General features: G+C 43.1%; 1 protein-coding gene across 1 annotated transcript; it reads right to left on the reverse strand.

Moving 5' to 3' along the window:
* Nucleotides 1–818: 818 nt before the first annotated feature.
* LOC104954358 (60S ribosomal protein L7-like 1) lies at nt 819–1,492 on the reverse strand. Its single transcript, XM_010781451.1, has 2 exons — nt 1,097–1,492; nt 819–1,016 (listed from the first exon to the last, which is right to left on the reverse strand). Exons 1-2 carry the CDS (start codon nt 1,207–1,209, stop codon nt 833–835), a joined length of 297 nt encoding a protein of 98 aa, XP_010779753.1. The 5' UTR covers nt 1,210–1,492; the 3' UTR covers nt 819–832.
* Nucleotides 1,493–20,301: the final 18,809 nt, after the last annotated feature.

Raw genomic sequence — 20,301 nt, forward strand, 5'->3', positions numbered from 1 at the left:
CTGTGTCGCCGTTGTCCATATATTTCTGTTTTGGTGGTCATGCCACAACCGTGCACGCATACGCGAGTCATGGCAAGATATCTGGATTAAGAGGTTGCTTTCTCTTTGCACAGCATGAAAGAAAGGCCAAATGAATGGGCTGTGATTTTAGTATTTTTAAGCAGCGGTAAATAATTTGTACGGCCCTCGGAGGATGTTGAAAAAATTGAAATGGCCCTTGAGAGGAAAAAGGTTCCCCACCCCTGCTTTAGGGGCTCCGTAGCATACAAATATAATCACTTATATAAAAAGGTAACACATTTTAAATATAGTTAAGACATATTAAAAGGTAATTTACAGCATTAATCATTAATATCTAATTCTTGTCTGTGAATGCTTTTCATTTATTTAACATTAGAAATGTATTAGTCTGGCCAATCCAAGACTTCAATGCTGAAGGGCCAATGGGTCTATGGTGGGGGTCAGCACAAAGGTCAAGAGAACCCACATTTGAAAAGGGAAACAACGGATGACAAAACTAGTGACTTGCTCAATTCATTTGTGAGGGATCTGTGAAGAACATGATAACAGCTGCACTACTGGTATTTTGTATACCAGCAATTGAGGGTGGACAAGTTTACTACCACTTTAGTTTCAAATAATTGTGTTAATTACTTATTGTAAAGCATTTGAACATTCTTTTGTGTCACATTGTTCATTATTAAGTTGATGTATAACTGTATAGTATCTTAATTATTTAAAATATAAGGTGACTAAAAATGGCAACTGTATTTTCAGTTTTGGCAACCAAAAGCTGATGCCTGGTTGCCAGCCTGGCAACCACTTTAAAAAGTTAGCGTTGAGCCCTGCTGATGCGTGTGCTGGTGGTGAGCCTGCCATCATCATGTGGCTGAGGAAGAAACTCACCCATGTGCTGCTCAATGAAGGTGTTGTCTGTGAGAGGAACTCTCCTCCGGCCAACCCTAGTCTGTCCTCTCTTCAGGACGAGCTCACGAACAGACTTCAAGTTGGGAAATCTGTTGGAAAAATTACATAGGTTTATTATAAGCAAAACAAAAGAAAACTACGCTTAACATTTCAGTCACTTATCACTCACCCCCAGGCCACATAAGGCTCCAGCATCTTCATCATTGCTACTGAGGTCTTGTTGATTTTGACAAAGGTCCCGCTGAAGATCTTCCTCAGCCTCAACATGTGAACCATCTTCATCACCTTTGGACTGACACCTTTAATCCTAACAGGAGAGCATCATCAAGATTAACAAAATAGAATGAGATGTATAATATTCCATCACATGTCATTTGGTAGACACTTTTATCCAAAGCGACTTATATACATTAAGTATAGTGGACAATCCCCACATGAGCAATCTGGGCTGAAGTGTCTTGTCCAAGGACACAATGACATGCAGACTGCAGTGGGACTCAAACCAGTGCTCCTCTGATCTGAAGATCAACGCAGTAGCCCACTGAGCCACAGTGGGCTACTGCAATAGATGAGTCGGACTGGGAATTAACATTGCACTACATTAAAATATTTCAATAAACAAATCATAACCATAGACGGCATTTAAATCTCAACCAACATTAAGAACTAATTCAGGAAAAATGTTGTGCAGCAGACACCATCGCTGTGAAAAGTCAGGCATGGTTTGGCTGTGGCTTGCAGCATACACTCTTTGTAGGAGCATACTGCTGTACAAAAAAGGCTGCTGTACAAAAAAGATACATGCGGACCATGAGTAGTGGAGATTGGGCATCTTGACTGTTGCATTTGCAGTTAGCTGCAAAACAGTCGTTAAATTATTTATTGAGGGATGGAAGCAGCAGCATTGTCTGTGTGCGCTATAGGGAAACCGCAGTAGTTCGGGGGGACTACATAGCCATAGTCACTTTAACCTGTGTGAGAGTCACGTTTTATAGCACTATGGATGATATAACAAAATATATCTCTTGGCAGGAGGTGAGACCGGAGACGTTGACAAACTGCCCACGACTTATTACTCTTTGAGTTTTGGTTGGTTTTAGAATTGTGACATCCTTAAAAAAGGTGCACAGAGTTGCTCTTACTATCCACTTGGGGCATATGTCAAGTTAATCTCCAGTCTTTTTGAAGATCCTGTATTCTTCATTAAAGGTAAGGTAGGTAATTCACTTCAGAAACACTTGTTATATTCCATGGAATGCTCTTAACATCCCAATAGCAATGAATACATTAAATGCTTTGAAAATAAACATATACAAATATTTCATCTGCGGAAGCCACGGCGCTGTAAAAAGCAAGTCCAATCATCTGAGCCGGCCCGGGTCAGATAATTGGATGGCCTACCTGCCTGTCAGCCTTCCATCTCATGCACAAACTTATCGAGATAAGTTTGTGCATGAGATGGAAGGCTGACAGGCAGGTAGGCCATCCAATTATCTGACCCGGGCCGGCTCAGATGATTGGACTTGCTTTTTACAGCGCCGNAAATATTTATCTGCAATTGGACATGAATGGAAAACGAGTTATAAAAGTTATATTCAGGATTACCTCGTCTTCCATTCATGTCAATTGCAGGATAACAATGTTTATCTTCTCAAGCCCAACTAGTCAATCTCTTCCTGATTTTTGAGGCACTTGACAATCACCTTTCCTGAATTTCTACTCAGGTAGTAACTAAAGGTCTGCTTTTTTAAGGGTTGCTTTATATTTCACATCATGTTATCAGAATCTGCAAAGAACTCAATAAATGTTCAGTGGAGTAAAATACCAGGGTTAACCTCCTGAATTGTAGTGGAGTAGATTACAAAGTACCAATGAGCTGTCATGTGGGTACTTTAATGCTGCGCAGTTATGGACACAAGGCATTTTCACCCATGTTCATTAATTATATGTTTTACATTTGATAAACCAATGTGTCTTAATCTGGCAACTTCTAATTGTGGGAAAAACGAAATACGTTGTCAGTAGAAGACGGTCCCATAGCATGTGCTAGTCCACTGGGGGGGGCTTCGATTCCAGTTTTGGATAGTCTGGCGTGGTTTCGTTCCATTTCAAACAGCTGTTTGACGCTCGGCGTAACCTTGGCGCACTGCCATTCCAACATCCAATTCCAGGCTTGAAGATTTAATCACTGGGGACTGTAGTCCTAAACCGATAGCTGGGTATTATGGGTAGCTGTACGGTGTCTTCGGCTCATGCTTGAAGTCTCAATTGCGTACATCTGCCTTTGGCCGTTATGTTTTTATTCTTGCTAAATTCACATCTCTGATGCAGGTCTCCAAAAAACTGGATTATGGATGACCACAGGAGTGGTGGCACTAGTACTTTAAACTCGATAATTGTGGTGTTGTTGCGCGCTCCTGTGGAATCATGCAGTATGTTATTTTGAAAGATCTGCAGGTTGGAAGGTCGAAGCGACCTTCTCCCTGTCGATGTGTGTCAGAACATGCCCTTCAATGTTGATCCAAGGCTCTCTGTCGCCCATTTCATTGCTTTTTCCACAGTACTGTGCAATCGCTTCTGTGCCGCAGTGTCTTTTATACTCGCATTTTGGACGACTACAAATTTCACCATATCATATGTTACAAGCTGGGCTCTGTTGTAACATATGGCACTGTTCCACACAGGGAAGATTGCCTCAACCAAGTCTTTGTTTAACTAACCAGTGTCTTCATCCAAACAATAGAGCAGATGCAGAATGGAGAGCGTGTCTGCTGCACGAGCAGGGCAGGCTTGAGAGAGAGCGAAGCAAGCTCTGTTCTGCCGCGCCCATTGTTCGTTCCTGGATCAAGTGCACCAGGTGAAGTCCATCACTGCTGATTACCGAAGAACGAGATCACGGGTTACCAAGCGCCCCACCGGATGGACTACCACAGGGTTGTCACCGCTCCCTTCCATAAAAGAAGTGTCCAAGGAGACACTGAAAGCAGCCTACCCAATAACAGGAGTCAGTTGTACATGATTTCGTACATTTTACCACTGCTCACCTTCCTAGCGTTCAGCAACCCTGGCAGCCTGGGAAGCAGACTACAAGAGCAGTATACCTGGAAAAACAGAAGTGAACGAGGATTAAAGCTCCTCCTTAAGGTACTGGCTCTCGGACGAAAGGCTCAGTCTGATGCACATTGTTGGGGAAACCTCTTGAGATGTCGGATGTCAACTGGAAGGCTGTAGAAACAGGGACCATCTCGTATAACCGCTGGTTGTGGATTGGTGCGTTCCTCCGGCGTGCGAACCTGGGACAGAGCTTCACCAACTCACTACGAGGAACAGACAATGGAACAACAGGCAGCGAAAAACAGGCATTCCCCAGATATTGCTTTTGGGCCTTGCTCTTTTATAAGCCTGGGCTCGTGTTACTGCACAAGGTGAATTGCATGTGTCTTAAATGTGCAGCGTATATTCCTTTGTCAGCTTTTTCTCAAGGTGTCAGCAAGTTCTCAGTCACGCACTGGCGTTTGAGGTACCAGCTGGTGAAGGTGCAGCCATCGGGTCACAGTCTTGCACTCCAGCATACTCATTTTCCAGGGATGACTGACACTCCTGGAACGGCAAGACCAAACCGGACTCCCATGGGTACCTCGCCCTTACCCCAAATCACAGGACAACACACCAAAGTAGCCGATGCTTTGGTAGCGAAACAGCAATGCATCCCCATTGCCCTAGACAATACACAACTTCCAAGTGTCCAGTTTCCGAGGAAAATGGAAGAACACCCTCACTTATGTTACGGAATCCAAAGCACACCCGTGTCTCTCAGTATCTTAACAAGGAGTTTCTTGCCACTTCCTTGCAAAGACACATAACCTTGACGTATGAAAGGGGCATAACCTGGATCAAATTCTCTCTGCTGCCAGGGAGGGGCGAGTCTTCTCCTACTGCAGGGCTAGTCCCAAGTTAGAAACCCGCAGCAGCAACTGGTGGCGGGGTGGTATGGAGTTTAACCGCAGCTATAGCCTAGCCTCATAGCAACTTGTGGGCAGTATGGAGTTTAACCGCAGCTATAGCCTCCTCCCTAGCAACCTTGGTGGGCAGGAGCTGCCAGGGCAACAGGCCTGGGAACCTGGCCATTTTGGAGTCCCTTGGTTTTTACATTAAGTTCCGGCCATTCATTTCTCCAGTGACCATTACCCAAACCAAAGTTGCAAGTATTTAGATCTACTTTATCCCTCCAGCCATGCACGGACCTTTGCTCCGACCTTAACACTTCACCCACTTTACCTCTGGGGTCACCAGACCAGTTATTTCTGTTCCCCCAGTCAAATCTCTCCCCTGAATGAATCTTGTGTGTTAAAGTGTATTCAGCAGCTAACACCCCAGCGTCTGTTACATTTTTAACCTTATTCTCATTGAGGTACGTAGTAACGCGTTCTGGAGGGATATCTTTGAATTGTTCAAAAAGGAACAGTTCCCTCAAATCATTAAGATGTACTACTTCGGAAGCCGTGACCCATCGATTAAATTTCATCGTCAGCTCCCGAACAAGTTCCACATAGGTCTGTCCTTCTGACTTCCTTAGCTTCCTGAACTGCTGACGGTAGGCCTCAGGCACCAACTCATAAGCTTTTAGCACTGCAGTCTTTACCCTTAAGTAATCTTCACTGTCAGCCATACTTAATGCAGAAAATGCTTCTTGAGCCCTACCAGTTAACACACACTGTAACAGCAATGTTTTCTCCGAATCAGACCACTGTCGTCTTTGGCTAAGTCGCTCAAAAAGTCAAAAAAACGAATCTACAGTCTTCTCCTCAAATTTCGGTAACAACCTCAAGTTATAAGCTACATCAAAAGTAGCTGGGGACACCCCAGAAGAAAGCTTACCCTCTTGGATGAGGTCCAAGTTGTAACGCTCTTGTTGCAATTCAGCTTCCCGCACCACTGTAGTTAACCTTAAACGCTCCATCTCAGTTTCCTGTTCACGAGCTCTAGCCCGGTCCTCACGAGCACTTGCTCGTTCCTCACGTTCACTGTCTTGTTGGTACTGCAGCAGCATTATTTCCTTTCTCTGTTCAAATGTCAATTCACCAAAGTCAAACAAAGAAAAACCTGCACTTCTCTGCCGCTCTGGATTTATAGCGGCCTTCTCAGCCAACTCCTCCTCGGAACCATCATCGACAGCCACTGTTGGCAGAACTTCTTGCAGTGCCAACTGGGCCTGTAACATAGTCACTATGGTGTCTTTACGACCCTGCTTTGGAACGTCTACTTCAAAATGCTCTGCAATTTTTAACAGTTGGTCGTTAGTACATTTTTCCAGCAGTTCCACACTGGGACACTTAACAAAATCTGTCAATGTAGCCATGATTATGCAAACTCCCTTGAACCTGGTGCACAGACAACTAAAAATATATATATCTTTTTTTTGTTTCACTCTGGAATACCTGTCCCCTAGCTAACTGCCTCCTACCCAATACTAGCTATCTTGTCTCACCCTAGTCTTCATGCATGCCACGACAGGTGTTTTAAACACTTACCCAATGACCCGGTAAAGCCCCAGCGAAGCTGTTACTCACCAAGACAGCCACGGACGTGTACCCATGACAAAAAAATGTCTAATCATGTTTATGCACAAAAATAACAAACCAACAAGCTCCCCTAAAGGAGATGTTGCTTATGCCTATCAGGAAAGGTAATTCCAAAGCTACTCCTTAATGCCCTACACCAGGAACAAACTGTCTAACAATCAAGGCAAACAAATCAAGTAAACAACTATCACCTGGTTCTTGGATCCTGGACGAGCCCCCATATGTTACAAGCTGGCTCTGCTTGTAACACAAGGACAATAGTTCCACACCGGAGTTGCCCAAAACAATCATTTATTATACCTAACAGTGTCTACAACCAACAATAAAACACACAGAAGAGCGGTGTCCTGCTGCACCGAGCAGGGCAGCTGAGAGAGAGCGAGAGCCTGTTCTGCAGCCCTCTTATATCCTGGAATCAAGTCCACAGGTGGGTCCCATCACTGCTGATTAAAGTAAACACACAGGTTACAGCATCACCACCTGGTGGACAACCATAGGGTTGTCACAGTAGATACGGCCATGTACGTCTTGATGAGCTGCAAAGAGTTGATGACTTCTTCTTGGGAGTCTTGTCATTCAGATGGTATATAGAATTAAGGATTTTAGGAAAATAAAAACATCATAAAAAACATCACATCAAGTAGCTTCTCATGAAGCAGCTTCTTCTCTCAGTGTATGGTTGCACAGCCATTTGAGATGAAATGTTTACTTCTAAATATAATTTAGTATTCGTTTTAAAACATCTGACAATTGTACGGTCTCAATGCTAGTGTTCTCCTAAATAGTATGTTTATGTGGTAAATTATAGTCACATTTAGAGTAAAATAGACGATTTTACAGTATGTTTTGAGTTAATGAAAGTTAATGGAAATATTTGTGTAGGCTACACATTTCCAGTGTTTGGTTGTAGTTATTCCAACCCAATTATGTCACTTGTTGTTGCGCAAAACCAAGATGGCCCCGGCCAAGAACCAACAGCCAAAACGCCGAACTCAAGGCTTCAAAACCGTAGTCGACAACAACAATGTGACATCAGAGAGACTACATCTACTACTACTTATTACATTCTGTGATAACACAACACTACTGGCTTTGCGAGTTCTGTATTGACTGTGAATGACACATGGTCATACAACCACCCATTTAACTCATTATATGAGGGAGGTTTTTTTTCATTCCTCACAGTCACATCCTCAGTGTGATTTGGAGCTTCTGATGAGGTGATGCAGTAGGTTGTCGAATTGTTAGACACTGAGTAACACAACCCGTGACACTTCAATCAAAAATAATTCTAAGAAAGCACCATCCCTTTTTATATACTTAATGTTATAACATTTGGCAATGATGGTAAAAGGATTTATCCGTGTTGAATATTCCTTTCCCTTTTTTTAGAGCGTCCCACTTTTCCTCATCTCACTACATTTAGCTGTTAAAGCTTAAGTTGTGACTTCCTACATTTTCTGTTTTGACATTGTGAAATCCTTAGAGGATGGTATGTGAACTTGTATTGAACTCAAGGAAACAGAGATATAAGAACAGGAGGTCATCTTGTTAAGAAAGAAGTGACAGTTGCACTGCTCACTAATGAGGCATCTTGTCTTGTGGCTACATTGATCGCTGTGTAGCCTGGCACTGTCAAAAGATGTTCACCACAAATAATTTCTCCCTTATCGGTGAACCATGACAAATCTACCTTTTTAATTAATCATTTGCAATACGTCACAAATATCAGATCACTATAATTTTCTTCAAACTTCTCTTTAATTGAAAGCATGTTGGGTATCAAATCCAGCTTCTCAGTTTCACGGAAATACTGTCAAATAAACAATATCTGACCCTTTCTGCAAAAAGCTAGACAACATTTGAGATTCGGGATTCGTTAAAGATGTGTTCTTGGTGGAAACGTTGCCTATTTGACACTACTATGCAGTTACATATATATTTCGGGCCATATATTGGGAGTAAGAGCAACATAATAGCTTGACTTTGTGTTTCTGTTACCACTTTAATTTGGCAACCATGACTAATAGGGAGGCGTGTGGTAGGGCTGCTCAATTAATCGTATTTTAATCACAATTACGATTTTGTCTTGCAACGATTATGAAAACAACATAATCGAAGTAAAACAATTATTTATTTTATTTTTTAATTTAAAAAAACTTTTTTTTTTATTGGTTTTTCAGTTGAATACTTAAAGTTCAGGGTAATCAACTGTTAAAAACATACTGTTTTTTAAATGGATGTTTTCAAAGTAAATGTATAATCGTTTTTAATCAATCATTGACCCAAATAATCTAGATTATGATTTTTGCCATAATCGAGCAGCCCTAGCGTGTGGCGCAGTGGCCTAGTGCGTTGGTGTTCAGATAAGGGGGTCACAGGTTCAAACCCCACTGCAGTCAGCATGTCGTTGTGTCCCTGAGACACTTCACCCCAAATGGCTCCTGTGGGGATTGCACAGTATTGAGTATGTAAATCGCCTTGGATAAAAGCGTCTAACAAGTAACATGTAATAATGAATAATAGCCTTCCTATGCACAATCAGATATGTGCTTTGTTGACTAGAACTAAAGGGTCAGGGGTCATGTTCTTTGAATCGAAACTGGGAAAACAAGGGGTCATCAAATTAAGCAAGTCTACTCTCTTAGCAACGTATTAGTTGCAGAATGAGATTAAGGAAGCCAAGAGGGACAATTTCGCATCCTGGTGTTGATCATATTTGTTACAACCAACAATCTTTGGTGTACGCTATTATATCTCAGTTTTTTCAGTTTCTCAGTCATTTTCTTATTGGCATCCTTGTATAAACACTAATCCGCTTGTCCAGGACATAGGGAATCTGATGGAAGTATGTTAAGAGTGAGCCATATCCCTTCCTTCTGTTAACAGAAGCACATGCACTGTAACGATCATGCACTTGGCAACAAATGAATCAATGATCCTGTAAACAGGAGTTTAGTTGGGTGACGTTGAATGTGGCCGAAACCCCAGATAAACTGACATCAAAATTAAACGTGATAACACATACAAAGACTTAAGATAGTTATGTGATAATAATAATAATAATAATAATGAGTAAAACCATTTGTATAAAAGCAAGGAAGATGTGTCTTTGGGCAAGTCGATTTTTCATTAACATCAAACCCAAAAAATGGCTTTGCAAATGTTTTCATGAGGAAGGAAATGCATTTACAGTAACACGTCTGTTAGGCCTCAAGGATACATAAGATGAATCTTGGGGAACACTAAATGTTAAGATACATTTAGTTTGTTGTACAATAAAATTCCACTGGGCACCTTTTTGGAATTCTTCAACTCTATGTTAAGCTATATACGTTTTTATAAGGCCTTCTAACTCATACCGTTTTTTCCTACCATAACATTTATTTTATTCATCTTTACACAACATCCATCTTGATTTTTAAACTATCAGGTTTTTTTTGGGTGAGTCACTGCTTCAAAATACCACACATTTGATTCAGAAACGCATTCACTATTCATTTAGGCATTGAGCTTATCCCTTTAGTCATTATATTGACTTATTGTAGCTTACTCCACATTGAAAGACATAACTGTGTTAAATTAAACAATATATTAAGTTAGATTTTTTGTAATTGCAAATGCTGTCTTCTCACCTCACCAGCATTTTGACCACTGGTTTGTTTGAACAATGCATTACAGCTAAACACATGTGCCATAGCTCTGTGAGTCACGTCTCATTAACAGTGTGTGCTGCTCGGTACAGAAGATGTCTCTAATGAGTACAAAACAGGCGGGGTAATGAGGCTGGCTCCCTTCTGTAATTGGCTTCATCAGCATCAATGGCAAGACTTCGTTCTCCACTCTCCTCTAAGGCTGTTCCTAGGCTTCATAGGGAAAAGCACTGGGAACACAAGATAAACTAGGACTTCATTGTCAGTGCACACACACTCTTGGATTGACGGCCAAATGCATGAAGATGTACTGTACGTGCCAAGTCCTTTGCTCAGTTTGTTTGTTCCTTTGACATAGTTTTAATAGGGAGATGGAATCAGCTTACAGACCACACAAATACAAGCATACTTCCCCACTAATCCTAATGTGCTGTTAGCAAATACTGCTAGGACCTTAGGGTCCTTTATGTTGAAATGAAATCCATGTCCAAGCGAGCGTCCATTAGAATGGCCTCATTGTATTGCTGCTGACTGAAGGCTGGCTAGCTAGGGACAGAGGTGGCTGGCAGACTGCCTGGCTGTGTAACAGGCTCACTCGTGACCAATGTGACAATGAGTGACCAAGTTCAGTCTGTATAAGAGTGAGCCAGCATGTGCTCATGCCACTTCTGTTGTGAGGTGAGAAGGCCTATGCTAGATGTCAACATGACATTAACATCATTCTATTTTCACCACCAACGTGTGTCCTAGATGCTAGGGAAAGGTGCAATTTAATCATGTTGTGTTGCCAGGTATGTCCCGGCCTAGTCTTTCCAATAGTACAATTTACAGGGTTCCAAAAATGAAATACACCAAACAAAAGTTTTGTACGGTGTTTGGCTTTTGCAAAATGCCACATTTTTAAATGGGAATGGGGAAGTGTTTTAAATAAGGAAAAGCATAGGCTAACAATTAAGTAGTGTGTCCTTCGAATGGTCCACTTATTTGGGTGTATTCAACCCAATCATTTCCGTTTGATTTACAGTATCCACTTTGGTTTAATTTCTTCTTTTTTTTTTCTTCATTTGATGACGTTTCCACCAATTTACCATTTTAATCATAAAGCATGAGTGGTTTTTAAAAAAAAAGTAGTGTTGATGTCGTCTTCTGTTACACATACTTCCCTAGTAAAACCTGGCAAATTGACCTCAGTTTGTCAGTCAATGAACTCACGGAATCTTGTGACACCAAATCATTAGCATCAGTTTGCCATGCTACTTTTATCCCAACCTCAATTTATTATCTGGACTTTGACTGATGTCTGTCAGACGTTTGTTAGCTTTATGATTTAAAAGTAAAACAAAATGTATGTGGTTTATAATTCACATTGTAATATGCATCCATGGAGGCATAACGAGTCTACATTTTTGATTGCTCCTCATTGTTCATGTTGATTTTGCTGTATATTTCAGCAGTCTGTTAAAGGTATTTGTGAAAGTGTCAGCTGATGGTAAGTAGGATGGGGGAAGGTGTTAGTGGTAATTTGATATAACTGATTGCTCAAGAACTGCAGACTGACGCAACTAAAAGTCACACTACATTTGGCAGCACCAGCACAGGCACACATAAATACACTTTTTTCTGGAAATAGTAATACATAATACATTATTGCTGGGTTTCCTAAACACATAGTCAGTGGTCGGTGACTCAGTAATTCTACTACTATTCTTGAGCTTTGATGGATTGAGAAAGAAAGTCATTTATTGAGGTAAATGTTGTTCATAGCCAGCTCAATAATTACAATGATCTGCAGTTGCAGTGGTTTACCAGTTTTACAAATCTAACTTTCACATAACAAAGAATCCAAGAAATGGCTGATCACCTGACAGCGATAAGAAAAAGACAACTTCCTTAACCAACGATAAAAATATGTTTATGTTTGCCTGGAAAGCTGATGTTAGTTTGCGGCTAAAATAATCTGGTTTAAAAGGTCTACTTTCAACTAGGGCTGGGCGATATATCGAGTTTACACGATACATCGTGGATTGCACTCCATGCGATGTCGTAAATGACCACATCGTGAACATCGAGTATTATGTTGTCAAATCAATTTCCCGCCGCGGCCAAAATGAGCTTTCCTTTCTCCCTCATAGACACAGTCACACACACAGGCACACACGCAGGCCCCGTCTAACTTGCACACAAACATTACACACATGCACAGTGACAGAGAGCAGGGCTCGACATTATAAATGGCCCGCTGGCTCGGAAGCACTATTTAGACACCCCGGGCCAGCATAACGTACTTTCCACTTGCCCGCTCGGGCCACTAAAAATATATATTTTTTTAAATAAAATTGTCCAGTGGTATAGGTACTTTGACAAGCAATGTTGTTAAATTGTTTCGTTTATTAACGCTACAACATAGCGTTTCGTGAGGCGGTTGTCGTTGTTGGGTGAAAGTGAGCGCCGGGCAAAAAACTATCTTCAAATAAAAGAAAGTCACCGGAGGAGTTAAAGGAGAGTGACAGGTAGCATGAGAAGAAGAGGGAGAGAAAGTTTCAGCCAGCTTGATCGATGGAGTTGTTTTCTAGTGGTGCAGTGACGCGTCCTAAAACCCTTTTTATAATCTATCGATTAGATTTATGATTCGAAAATTATAAAAGTAGGGTAGACATGTGGATATTATCCGGCTGAACAAAACGTGCATTTATCAAACAGGTTTGTTTTCCACAGACCTTATTTCCAACTATTTTCCAAAACCCTTTGGAGAAATCCCATTGCTTTTTTGTCGAGGGAACCAGCAGCTTACTTCCTGGTTTTAGGACGCGTCACTGCACCTCTCAATATGATGCCAATATAAACAAGGTCTTCTGTCGGCTCTGTACATCAATGCCGACCTATGTTGACAAGTAAGTGAAGAGTAGAACATATAAAAGGTATTGGCTATAGGGAAATGTCCCAGCAGTTTAGGAGAATGAAGGTTCTAATCTAATCTAATACATAGCCATTACATGTCAGCCCCCTAAGAAGTTCAGGGCGGATTATGCCCACTGAGTTACGCCGTGTCGGCGAGGTCGACGGTGGCAAGTCCTAGGGCGTAACGTACGATTTGCGTGGGGCTACCGCAGTGTGTCGCGATTCGAGTTTCTTGTGCCTACGTCAAATTAAAAACTTGCACGAGACCTTGTCAGTATACTCCGACTTCCTAGCCTAAATAAAACATAGGACAAACTTCAAATTCTTAACTCCACGCAGTTTAGTACCGTAGTATGCCAGTACATCGGTCACCACCTACCCTGATTTTAGTCGGGCCCTTGAGCGCTGGCGGGTGAAGCCATCGTTGAATCATTTTAACAGTTGCCCCCTTCACCGCCCTACACGATCCTGAATTAGGCTAGGCCGGTGAAGCCAATGGCGGGAAGCCCTAAAGCAGGGCCTACCGGCCAGGCGTGACGATGGGTCGGGTCGGCGTTGCATTTGACAGTTGCCCCCGCGTACGGAGCGACGTCCTTTGTTGCCACTCTGAATCACAAGGGCTAGCCTCCACCTTATTATTATTGATATTATTATTTAGGCACGTAAAAATAGGTAAACTTCAAGGGGTTCGTAACACCATTTTTTTGGTTGCAAATGTAGGTAACACCACCTGATGTGTTTGGTCGACCACAATCACCCGCTACAATCTTTGACCACCCCGCACCCCACACTGCCTCATGTGATACGTGTCACTTCGGCAGGGCGTAACTGCAAGTGAGGCCAAAGGGGGTTTTTGGAGTTTTACCCAGCTTCCTTAAAAGGGCGGCTACAAGCTTCTGAATAACCTATAAATAGCCTTGCCATTAGCGAAAAAGAAAAAAGTTTCGACTGCGAAGCCTCAATGATCGCATCGGTCATAAGTACCGTGTTTGTCACAAACCGAAGCACAGTGTCCGAAATTCACGGGTCGTAAAGGTACTTGACTTCTTATTAGACATAAACTTGACATGAGCATTGATCATGGATTCGTCGTCAAACTGTAATACTTGACGAACCAGTATTACCAGTTCTGACCGCACGGAATCCTGAACACTCACTGGCATGTCAAGTTATTATGTTCTACCATAAAGTCAGTACCTTTACGACGCCGTGGAATTTCGTTAGGACGACTCGTGCTTCGGTTGTTTGACAACCACGTACATTTGTACTGACCGCGATGGAGTTATTAGCGCTTGGGCAGTCAAATTTTTACTCTTCTTGTTCGCTATTGGCAAGCTATCTTATCAGTTACTTAAAGCTTTGTATGCGCCCTTTAAGGAAGCTCGGGTCCAAAACTACAAAAACCCCTCGGCCTTATTCACTGCAAGTTCGCCCCTTGCGAAGTGACACGTAATCACAGAGGGCGAGTTAGGGTGGTGGGGTGGTCAATTTGTGGGGTGATGGGTGACCAACAGTCACATGTGGTTGTACCTAATTTCTGCAACACCAAAAAATGGGTTAGCACCCCTTTATATTACCTTTTCGTGCCTAAATAAAATTAAATACTAATAATAAGGGTGAGGCTAGCCCGTGATCCAGGTGGCAAAGGGCGTCGCTCCGAGGGGGGGGGCGACATGTCAAATTGCACGGCCGACCCGGACCAAGTCACGCTGACCGGCCTAGCCATGCGCTTGGGCTTCCCGGCCGCATGGCTTCACCCGCGGCCCCAGCCCTTATATAGTATCGTGTAGGGGGTGATGGGCCAACTGTTACCAATGATCAACAATGGGCTTCACCCGGCCGCATCTCAGGGCGCCGACTCAAAAACAGGGTTCAGGTTGGTGACCCGAATGTTACGTGAGCTATACTGAACGGGTATACTGCGGTGGTATCCAAGACAGTTTCGAGATTTGTCTATGTTTTATTTTTGGCTTAGGAAGTCGGAGTATACTCGGACAGTCTGTGCCAAGTTTTTAATTTCGACAGCTAGCGACGAGACTCGAACCGACGGGACGACACGCGGTAGCACGGGCGAAATGTACGCTACGAACCCCTAGCGCGTTGCGACGTCGACCTCGCGACGACGGGGCGTAGACTGAGTGGGTACTAAACGGCACTGACTTTCTTAAGGCGCGTCTCTAGGTCTTTTACGCAGTTTGTAACTTCCGTCTGATTACCGGAACTAGCTTTCATGTTTCGCATAGAGTTTTTAGTCAAGTCATTGCCAAAAGTTACCCACCCCAGGTAGACTAACATGAGTTTAACTACGCCAAACCGTAACAAATTAACCCCCTGTTTAGTACAGTGTCGCGAGAAATTACAAAATAAAACTGAATATAGAAACCATAAACTAACTCACTTAGTGTCACAATTATTCATTCAATTTTTGAGTTTTTGATTATCACATACAAAACCGCTCGATCGATGCGCGCGCGTCAATTTCAAGTCTTAATGCTAGTAAAGTCAAGTAGCTTACGACGTGCGTATGCCCCGCCTGGATCAGTCTACTGGAACGGTCGTCTCCGGACCCTTGGTCCGCCACTGGTAGTCATTGTGTGATCGGCGGTCGCCTGTAGTTTAGGAACGTCACGTGGTCTGCACCCAGGGCCGACGAATTCGGTCAATGCTAGCAGGTCGCGCGGGCAGACTTCCAACACATCTCTGGCGATAAATCTACTAGGTCTCTCCTAACCGGCTCTTACAGTCATACCAGTCTACTTGGATTTTATCTTTTTTTTTTGAAAAACCATTTTTGAGTTGCATCTGCACACAACCTCCTCTCTTCCGCTCTTACCTTCCGACTCAACGTAGGTTTTCTTTGTGGCTATGTGACGACTTTGTAATCCCCACCCTTTGTAGTACGAACACCCCGGACAAAAAACGTTTTTCCGCTGGTCTTGCTGACGGTAGGCACATCTCTCTCTCTCTCGGTACCCGGTACCATTACACGTCCGTACAACTCGACTGTTGGGAGGACAGTAGTCGCTGTACCCGTAACTTCTGCACCGCTCCGCTACCCTGCTGACTAGGTTTGTGTGGACGCTTCGGCGCCAGTATGCCTTCCGTGCACCGAAAGCCATTCCTTCGTACAAGTTTCAGGACGCTCACCGGCGAACCTCGGTCGAGACGCGTCGAGAGTTGGGTATCTCTTATACGCAATGTCTTTTGCAGAACTGGAGCACAGCTAACGCGGTTTTTCTCACGCTATATTATTGTTTACATGACTCTACTTGAAAACAATCAACGATGGTTTATGACATACCAGAAGGTGGTATTAACGTTTATTCTCAGACATATTTTAGTCTGCGTCTGTTACAAGCTAAAAGACCTAGAGAGAAAGAGTTAAAAACAGAGAGTATCAACTCGATTGGATCTGAGAGGCGTTTGTAATGTCGGGAAAGGAGTAGAAAACATTCCCACTCTTGGCAACGGGGTGTTACCGACCGGGGACTGTATTTATAAAAACGGGGGTGCATCATTACAAGTACAAAACAACCACCTAAAAAAAGACGGGACATCGGCCTTTTGTCATCCAGGCTTGGCTTTGGCCTGATTTTTGGCTCCCCATGCATGGCTTGGCTTTTACCAACACTTGGCAACCTGTGGAGGATCATATATACATATGCTATACTGAGAGACGTTAAGATTCGGTAATTTTTTCCGGGAAAATCAGAAAAACCCACAAAATAGAACGCAATCATTAAACCAACACACGTTACATTTACGCAGACGTTTCCGTCTTTTAGGGACACAAGGGAGGGTCTAGCTGTGAAGGGAAGGGTGGGAGGGGGGGGGGAGCATGCATTATGGGCGCAAGTGAATCTCTACACTGTCTTAATGTAAGATTCGTACAAACTAGCGTAGGTGTTGGTCTGGACTAGAGTCAGGATTGGTTAGTCGCTCGTCTACCCGAGACCAAAGTCCTGTCTCCCACTTTTTCTACCCGACGTCGTGTCCGTTCCTACTCTTTTTATTTCGCGAAAACTTGTATTTCGTACCTTGTACAGTGTCATCTCTGTGCATGTATGACTGAGTACTTGGATCTTTACTCTCTTATACAGGATAAAATTAGATTACTATTTAACACTTATATACACTTTTTGGTTTTTTTCGCAACGACTATGTAAAATTTTAGGGGTTTAATGAAATTATTTTTTTTTCTTCCTTCTTCCCCCTCAACTTTACCATAATCTCTAACGCAGTTTTAATAGCGCCAATTGCCGCCATTATTAAAATAACTTGAATTACGGTTAATAAATTGCGTAAACTGCGTACACGTCTCGACCGGGCGGGGCTCCGTAGCCGGTGGTCACCGCTCGCGATGCCCATACCGACCCCATCCGACTGTGGGTATGGTTCTTTCACCGAATCGGGGTTTTTCCCTTTTACTACAATTTCATTCGTTTTTATTTCAGACGGTTGAGCGCGGCTCTTAGCTGTCGTAGTCAATCATCTAACTAAAGTCTCGGTCGACAGACCTTTATGGTTTCTCCTGGTCTTCTTTGCCAACTTTTGAAAAGCGATGCATACACTCAGCACAACGACGTTATCTTAGCAACTCATTACAGAACGACCTGTGTTTAGTCTTAGTGCTATTGCGACCACAACAACGTCTTCAGGCTGCCTCTTATAACGAACGACATCATGTCCCACGTGCTATTGACATGCGCTCAATACACGCATTAGACTTTACCCACCCTCGCAGCCGCACCCGTCCTCTCTCCCGCCGCAGCTCGAACACTTCGAAAGGTCTTCCGCAATACTAGTGGCCTGCTGATTCTCAGCACAAAAAAAAAAAGAGGCACACGTGTCTGGTCCCGCCGACAATTGCAGCCAGAACATGTTGCCCTTAACCGGCTTTGATGCGTTGGCCGACGCCTCCTCTGAGGGGGGGGGAAAGTGACCTCTTGACGCGATTTTGTCGACTAGTGTTGCAAGTGCGAGACGCCAGTGGCTTATGAGGTGATCGGGGGGGCAGCCGAAAGGACTTCATGCACACGGGTGCAACCTTTCTTATTACGTTTTGTGCATCACTTTAATCTCCTGGGTGCAACAAACTACTAAACTATCCAACACACAACCCGACAGAAGTCTAAACTGTGTGTCTTACACAACAAAAATATCTATTTATGCTGTATGAATGCAACATAACACTTATACCTACATATAGCGGAAGACAACGTAAATAAGAAAAGGTAAAGAGGCATGTAGTACCTCATATGTATAGTATCTCTTTACCGTATAAAACACTGTATCAAAGCTCATCCCAAAATACAATTAGGTACTAATTATTTAACAAATTCGACACACTCAATTAACCAGCTAATTTTTCTCACACTTAGCAGACACTGCTCTCGCGAGAATTAACAATCTATATATGATTATCAGCTCTTAGCTTTGTTACATTAGTACTCTCTACAAAAACAGTTCCGATTACCACCTATTTAACATAGTCGTCCGACGGGAAAATCGCTCAAGTTGCAGTCGGTCAGTCTACGATGGATAAATGTCCACACGTCAAGGGCAAAAGTCTGGCATTTAACGACAACTATCTAATCCCAGACACGCATAATACCAAGAGATTTAACACCCATAAATAGCCGCTATAAAAACATGACTCGATCATATAGCCAGCCAAACTCATAATGCTATATTCAATATAGCGACAGACCTATAGCTCCAAGTCAAAATAGACAAGACTCTATAATGCACTATCTCACACAAGCAGTTTTTTCTCTGCTTTTTTTTTTGAAAAAAATAAGGTTCGGAGACTACAAAAATCAGTCAGCTGCGTTCATACATCACAATCAAACGATCATCAGGGAATCCGTTATCGTATACAGACGTAATTTCCTATTAGCTGATTATTACTTCTTACTAAATTCGTGTAACACAACGTTATCACTAATACGTGATCTGAATGTCAATGATGACACATGAACTGTTAGTAAACACTTAGTAGTCACAAACGGAGTAACAAGCGAAGTTAAACAAAGTATACACCAAATAATTTTATTACTATAACACCCAGTAACAAGTTTTTTCAACAGGCAGATAATAATAAATATACCATCCGATAAATAATAATATTACGCGAAAGACAGAGGGGAGAGTAANCGCAGCGTGTATCATTTCCCTCTCTCGTCCGGGCGGTAGAAAAGAGCCCTCAGCCAGAGCAGCAGCAGCCAACAAGCTGACTGTTGCTATCTGTAAACTATGCCGCCGAAACATAATTTCAGCCAATCAGCGTCGTCAGATCTGATGCTCAAAGGGCGCCCTTTCAGCGCCCTGGCCTGTGTGTCTGTGAGTTGTTTAGACTCGTATCCAAGGTGACGCTACAGTAGGGGATGGCTGCGTCTGCAGTTGTAGACTCCGGTGCTAGTGGATCGCCGGAGCTGTAGATTAACATTTGCATGCTTATTGTAGTTGTAAGGGCAATGCCTGTGGCACCATGGAGCATATGTGTGGGCTGGACCTGTATTTTACAGGAAAGGAGTGATCAGAGGGGCGAGTTGTCGATTCTTGTTCAGTTTTCATCTTCCTCACCCTCTCAGACTTTGAGTTGCGCGCGCAGCTAAAGAGACGCGCTACCACGGAAACCAAACAATGGTGTAGCTGTATTAAAGTCCGAGTGGAAACAGTCGTGAGTAAATCTGATTTAGTCAGAAATCGGGAGTCTCCCGCGAAGATCGGGAGGGTTGGCAGGTATAACACACACACACACACACACACACACACACACACACACACACACACACACACACACACACACACACACACACACACACACACACACACACACACACAGTTCGTATTTAGTCTCCTGATTTTAAATGCCCTAGTATGGTTTTGTCACCATTTCCATAGCCCCACCAAATATATTTTCCACCAGCCGCCACTGCTTAACCCAGTGACGTTTCATACAGAGGTTAAGGAATAGACGATAGGGTCTGATTTTCTGACTATTCGACTGCAGACCGGGAGCCTCCTGCTCCCTCCCTGTGCCACCCCAAACTGAACAACTCTGTGGGCTTTGTCTCCCTTGAGGGAGTGATCAGCACCAGGTGTGTGGGTCTCCACACCTGCTCCCAATACTGCTAATTGGGAGAAGGTGGAGCCACCTGTTAGGAACGTAGGTGCCTGCCACTACCCTACCTCTCAACTTCTTACATCTACAAATGGATTTTCTGTTTGCCAAAGAG

This window comes from Notothenia coriiceps, unplaced genomic scaffold (assembly GCF_000735185.1).
Source record: "Notothenia coriiceps isolate Sejong01 unplaced genomic scaffold, NC01 NC01_scaffold00023273, whole genome shotgun sequence".
Lineage (NCBI taxonomy): Eukaryota > Metazoa > Chordata > Actinopteri > Perciformes > Nototheniidae > Notothenia > Notothenia coriiceps.

Excerpts from the sequence above, each read along its gene's own strand:
- LOC104954358 (XM_010781451.1), bottom strand. The coding sequence starts at position 1,209 with ATGAAGATGGTTCACATGTTGAGGCTGAGGAAGATCTTCAGCGGGACC. Across the intron at positions 1,017-1,096 it reads GAGCCTTATGTGGCCTGGGG|ATTTCCCAACTTGAAGTCTG; the intron begins GTGAGTGATAAG and ends TTTTTCCAACAG.